General features: G+C 52.8%; 1 protein-coding gene across 1 annotated transcript; it reads right to left on the bottom strand.

Annotated features, from left to right (window-relative positions):
• Window positions 1-3,304: 3,304 nt before the first annotated feature.
• Window positions 3,305-5,634, bottom strand: LOC119462158 (uncharacterized). The gene is made up of 4 exons (XM_037723502.1): window positions 4,845-5,634; window positions 4,523-4,801; window positions 3,638-4,458; window positions 3,305-3,535 (listed from the first exon to the last, which is right to left on the bottom strand). The coding sequence occupies exons 1-4, from the start codon at window positions 5,632-5,634 to the stop codon at window positions 3,305-3,307; spliced, it is 2,121 nt and encodes a 706-aa protein (XP_037579430.1).
• Between the last annotated feature and the right edge of the window lie 493 nt (window positions 5,635-6,127).

Here is a 6,127-nt window from a genome sequence, read left to right as displayed (position 1 = left end):
ACTGTTGAAAATACAACCTGTAAATAGCTGGTAGTCTTACTGACTCGTCCTTCGCGTAACAATATGATCCGGTGGTTTTCATTTATTTAGAGATCACAGGGACCATGACCTTATTGCGAGCACCCCGGCGTCGAAGCACGAACGGAAAGAGCCCGAAAGCGATCGCTACATAGATCTCGACGGTGCAACCCCTGGTGTGCCACAGGAACAGAGAGAGAGAGAGAGTGTGTGCGTGTGTGTGCGTGTGTGTGTGTGTGTGTGTGTACGTGTGTGTGTGTGTGTGTGTGTGTGTGTGTGTGTGTGTGTGTGTGTGTGTGCGTGTGTGTGCGTGCGTGTGTGTGCGTGTGTGCGTGTGTGTGTGCGTGTGTGCGTGTGTGTGTGCGTGTGTGTGCGTGTGCGTGCGTGCGTGCGTGCGTGTGTGTGCGTGCGTGTGTGTGCGTGCGTGTGTGTGTGTGTGTGTGCGTGTGTGTGTGCGTGTGTGTGTGTGTGTGTGTGTGTGTGTGTGTGTGTGTGTGTGTGTGTGTGTGTGTGTGTGTGTGTGCGTGCGTGCGTGCGTGCGTGTGTGTGTGTGTGTGTGTGTGTGTGTGTGTGTGTGTGTGTGTGTGTGTGTGTGTGTGTGTGTGTGTGTGTGTGTGTGTGTGTGTGTGTGTGTGTGTGTGTGTGTGTGTGTGTGTGTGTGTGTGTGTGTGTGTGTGTGTGTGTGTGTGTGTGTGTGTGTGTGTGTGTGTGTGTGTGTGAAGAGGAATAGGCAAAGCGCATATTACAACACATGCAAAGAAGAGACGCCGTGAACATGCACAGTGAGCACTGCGGCCTCGAAGCACAAACGAAAAGGGCGCGAACGCGGCGATTCGCTTCTCCACCTCTAGACGCCTTCCTCCTCCGGCGTTCGCTTCCCTCGAGGCTTGAAGCATATTATCGTCGATTTCACAGACGGGCCATTTACGCTTACGCATGAGAAAAATTCTTGACTGGCAGCTCTCTCAACTCTTGTCAGCTGAGGTTAAACCAGCGCTTGCCCTGATTTCACCTCTGAAAGAGTGCCGCAAAGCCTCGAGTCAGCTCACAACTTAAGTAGTAGTAGTAAACAATTTTATTGAGGTCTTGAGAAGCTAGGCAGGGGGCCTGCTAGCCGTTGGCTAGTCCCATGTTGGAACAACCTAAGTGCTTTTGTTATGCTAATGTAAGCGCTAGACAAGTTACAAAATAAAAACTCGTTGTTTCTAGCTAAAATATTGCATTTGGCTGAGAGCTGATGCCAGCAACTTCAAAACAATGTGCCACGTTCAGGATTACTCCTAACACCAGTGACACAAAGATGAGCATTCAATAGAATCTGTACGGCGAAATTAGCTATCTTAATTCTTAAACGCGAAGCAAGTGAAAAAAGAAAGTGCTTCCTATTCTCCACTGTTCCTTGAGTTCTCTTCGGGCCCTGAGTAAGAGGGCAGCGGCCTGGCTTCACTTTAACGACATGTCCACTCCAAAACATTTTTGATGCGAAAGCGTCAAATGGCTCATTGGGCGATATAACCGGCGTCCCGCGTCTGTAATAACACCGTCTGTAGGAACACTTAAAATCCCATTGGCTGCGACGCCACGTCACGAACGCGCCTCGGCGGAGCAGAGCGGGCGAGAGGGAACATCAGCTGCTGCCCCAGTAGCGCGCCAGGTGCTGATTGAGGGCAGAGGGCATCGGCGCGACGCCAAATCACCCTCGCTCTCGGAAGCCTGTGTTTTCCAGGTGTTCCTTGTCCGCGCAAGCTCTCGCCTGCGTTCTACCTGCGCCTCGGTAGCCTCGGTAAGGCCAAATCAAAATGCGCGAAGCGTCTCAACGCGCTCACCTGTTCGCGAGGAGTTCATAACTCGAAGGACCGCTCAGCGGCGTTCAATTGGACATTAACTCTTTCGCATTCACAACTCATAAGAAGTGCTTAGGTGTGTTCTCGGGTTTTTTTAACCTCATTGGTCCTTTCCGAGTTCTCCATCATAGCATCTAAACCTTCAGATGCCCAAAACTTCAGATGCACATAAAAACGCAACAAACGCTCCGCGCAACTGGTTTCCGCGAGCGCACGCGCACTTTGCACCGGCGGTGAGAGTGCGACCGCCATGAAAACGGGCGAAAGAGATAAAGAAAATTGAAAGCTATTTGCAAAAATAATAATAATAAATCAGCTCACGTAAACGAGTCCCAGTGCTCTCTAAACTTGCTCTTAGGCGACCGAGCCTATCTCGCGTGATTCATGCGCTAGAAAATATGTAAAACGTAAAGTTGAAAAAGTCACTGCGGATCCCACGCACTGTGGGAATCGTTGTAAGCGAAGCTTTCTGTACTGTTTGCTCTGATTGACGATAATTAGCGGTGACGCTGACGGCCAATGTTTAATTCCTTTAGCGTTTAGTGTAATACGAGAGTGGTGAGTTGATGTTAAACGTTACATTGCGTGCACCACTGCTGTTCGTCTGCGTAGTACAAAGAACACACAGCAAGACGTGTTTCTTGGAGGCGTTGTTGTGAGCCATTATTTATAACCTTAAAGAAGGTTAGCATTGTCATTGCCTCACATGGCACATCGGATCGTGACAGAAGCGTTAAACTTTATTTGAAGTATTAGTTTCGGCCACATGCAAGCTAATAATTAAATTATGGGGTTTTACGTGCCAAAACCACGATATGATTATGAGGCACGCCGTAGTGGGGGACTCCGGAAATTTGGACCACCTGGGGTTCTTTAACGGGCACCTAAATCTAAGTACACGGGTGTTTTCGCATTTCGCCCTCATCGAAATGCGGCCGCGGCCGCATTTCAATGCGTAGAATTCTCGCTAAGTCAAAGAATTTAGTAACTTCATTGTGCGTGATAGGAGCGTCCCTGTGTCCGGGGGGAGAGTCGTCCGATCCGAGGGCAGCGCGGTTGGTAAAGCCACGCGCAGCCTCGTGAGCAGACTCGTTGAGGAACCCCCTCGACCACCCCGACCACTCCGAACCAAGGCACAGTTGATGACTTTGCCCAGCGTCTCCACAACGGAAACCGCCAAAGCCTTGCCGTCTCGGTACGCGGTGGCATCGACGAAGCTTGCTTCAATCTTGTCCTTGTAGATTTGTTTTAGTATCGCGGACGCTCTTGCCTTGCGACGACCTGCGTTGTGCACGGGAAGAACGTTGCGGGGCAAGAGGGCGACGACGAGCTTCTCCCCTATTTCTCTGGGGATCTGGGGGTTGCTATTCAAGTTCTTGGTGGGGGCGAGTCCGATATCTCTTCAAGGATCCGCCTGCCGGCCGGCGTGGTGGATAGCCGAGTTAGCTGGGCCGGTTCCTGAGCCTCAGCTGTCTCCTCCATGGTGTTGTGTATGCCGAGACGGAGGAGGTCCTCGGTATGCGTTCTGACGGGCAGTCGAGGGCTTTCTTGACAATTTTTCTAATGAGGGCATTGAGCTTGTCCCGCTCGGCTCTGAGCCAGTTGTGCATGGCCACCGTGTAGGTGAAGTGACACAGCACAAAGGTGTTTATGAGCCGAAGCAGGTTGTCCTCCTTCAGGCCACGACGTCTGTTCGTGACCCTTCATACGAGGCGAAAAGCCTTGTCGGTCTTTGCAATGATTTTGCGCAACGCAGTACCGTTGCCGCTACCCACTTCGATGAACATACCCAGAACTCTGATGGTACCGACCCTGGGTATAGGGTCGCCGCTCCGAGAGAACAGGTAAATGTCACTTTCGGAGACCGGTTTCCAGCCCTTGGGTCTGCTACCTCTTTCTTTTCTGTAAAGCAGAAGCTCGGATTTTGTCGGGGAACACCTGAGTCCGGCGGGTAGCAGGTACTGCTCCGTGACGTCTACACCTTCTTGCATGACGCTTTCCAGTTGCCCTTCGCTACCACCGGTGCACCAGATCGTGATGTAGTCGGCGTAGATGTTGTGTTTGATACCTTCAACTTGGGCCAGCTTCCTCGAGAGGCCGACCATGCACATGTTGAAGTGAGTGGGCGAAATGACCGAGTCTTGCGGCGTACCCCGTGGGCCCAGAAGCACCTCGTCGGAGACAAATTCGCCAATCCGCAGCTTCGCTTTCCTCCCCGTCAGGAACGAACGAACGTAGTTATACAGCCTGGGTTCCAGCTCGAGGTCCGCGACGGAAGCCAGGATGTATTCGTGGAGAACGTTGTCAAATGCTTTCTCAAGGTCGAGTCCGAGCAGGGCTCTGGTGTCCCTGGTACTGCCGTCGATGATGTGATGTTTGATCATCTTCATGGCGTCCTGCGTCGAGAGGCCGGCGCGGAAGCCAATCATGTGGTGAGTATAGACGTTGTCTTCGAGATATCTGCTTAGTCTGTTGAGGATGACATGCTCCGCCACCTTCCCGACGCAGGACGTGAGAGAGATGGGTCGGAGGTTGTCCACGTTCGGAGCCTTGCCGGGTTTGGGGATCAGGATGGTGTTGGCGGTCCTCCAGTTATCTGGGACACTGCCGTACGTTTCTCCACGTCCCGTTGATTTTCTCGGTGAGATATTCGATCAAACGGTCGTCAAGGTTCTGCAGCATCTTGTTGGTGATACCGTCAGGACCCGGCGCAGACTTGCCGTTGAGTGCAAAAATGGCTTGCCTGATTTCCTCCACGGTGAAGTCTTCATCCAACTCCCGACGGGCCGGGCCGAGGTAGTCGGGAAACCGGATTTTCTTGTCTCCGTGCTTTACGGGCAGATACTTCCCCATGAGCTTGGCTACCAGCTCGTCCCCGGAACAGGATCTGGTACCTTCGTGCAGGGCTCTGGCGAGCGTGTCTCTGGTTGGATCTGGTGCTGCGCTCATCGAGGAGATGTTTGAGCATGCCCCACGTCCTACCGTTGCGCATCTGCCCGTCGATTGAGTCGCAGACCTCATCCCATTGCTGCTTGCCGAGGGTCCGACAGTGGCCTTCGATGGCCTTGTTGAGCTCGGAGATATTTTTCCTCAACCTTCGATTTAACCTTTGTCCCTTCCATCGTAGGAGCAACGCCTGCTTGGCCTCGATAAGGTGGGCTAGCCTGCTGTCCATTTTCTCTACCTCCAGGTCGGTGACGATCTTCTTGGTGGACGACTCCGCGTCACTCTTGATTCTCTCGCACCAGTCTTCCAGGTCTTTGGGGACGGGTGCGCTTTCGTTGCCGCGGAGCTTGCGAAAATGGTCCCAGTCTGTGATGGTGAACTCTCTGGATTTACTTCGGGCGACGTCGAAGTGGGTCTCGAGCACGTAATGGTCACTACCAAACTCCATTGCGGTGTTACTCCACTCGGCTCCCACAACGTTCTTCCCGAACGCCAGATCGAGGGTGGTGTCCCGGCTCACCGAGTTGCCCATTAGGGTCGGGAACGCCTTGTCCGTGATGAGCGTGAGGTCCATTTCGTTGGCGTTCTGCCACAGACCTCGGCCCTTGCTCGTGTCGTAGATGTGGCCCCACAGTCCGTAAGGGGCGTTGAAGTCCCCGACAACGACCAGGGGATGGGTGCCGGCCAGGTCGACGGACTTCTTAAATATCGTCTTGAACTGCTCTCGGGAGTCCCTGGGATTGCTGTAGATGTTGAGTATAAACACGCTGTTTCTCCGCTGTTTGCGTTGTCTCGTGTTGAGCAGAACCGTGTTGAGCAGAACCATGACGTATTCGACCTTGCAACTCGCCAGCTTCAAGTCGTGAGACAAGTGCGTAAGCTTCTTGTCAACTAACGTGCATACTCCCCGACCACCGGGTTGACCGGAGACGTCCCGATAAGCGGGGAGGGATGCGGCATACACTAGGGTTTCCTATAGTGCTATTACCGTGATTTGTTAGCTAGCAATCATAAATATTGCTGCAATGGAGCCCTTTTATTGGAGTATCCCCTGCAGTTCCATTGCCAAATTCTGAACGCTTCTTTCGAACTATCCATGACTAGACAAGTGTTCTGTACTACCTGCTGTAAGCAAAGCCGCACGTAAAAAGTGCCCCCCAGTCTGATGCCTCGATGTGCTTGTAGCCCTGATTATAGTCGACGAGGCGTTCGGAACAACGACCTACATCGGAGTTGTGGACGTAGTACTTTGGATCACCAGACGCTCGAGGGCGTCCATGCGACCGGCCAGTGCACCTAGGCCTCTCTTCCGCTCCCCT

Source organism: Dermacentor silvarum, chromosome 8 (assembly GCF_013339745.2).
Source record: "Dermacentor silvarum isolate Dsil-2018 chromosome 8, BIME_Dsil_1.4, whole genome shotgun sequence".
In the NCBI taxonomy this organism is placed as follows: domain Eukaryota; kingdom Metazoa; phylum Arthropoda; class Arachnida; order Ixodida; family Ixodidae; genus Dermacentor; species Dermacentor silvarum.
The sequence above is the reverse complement of the archived record's forward strand: the minus strand, read 5'-3'. Positions and strand labels throughout refer to the sequence as shown.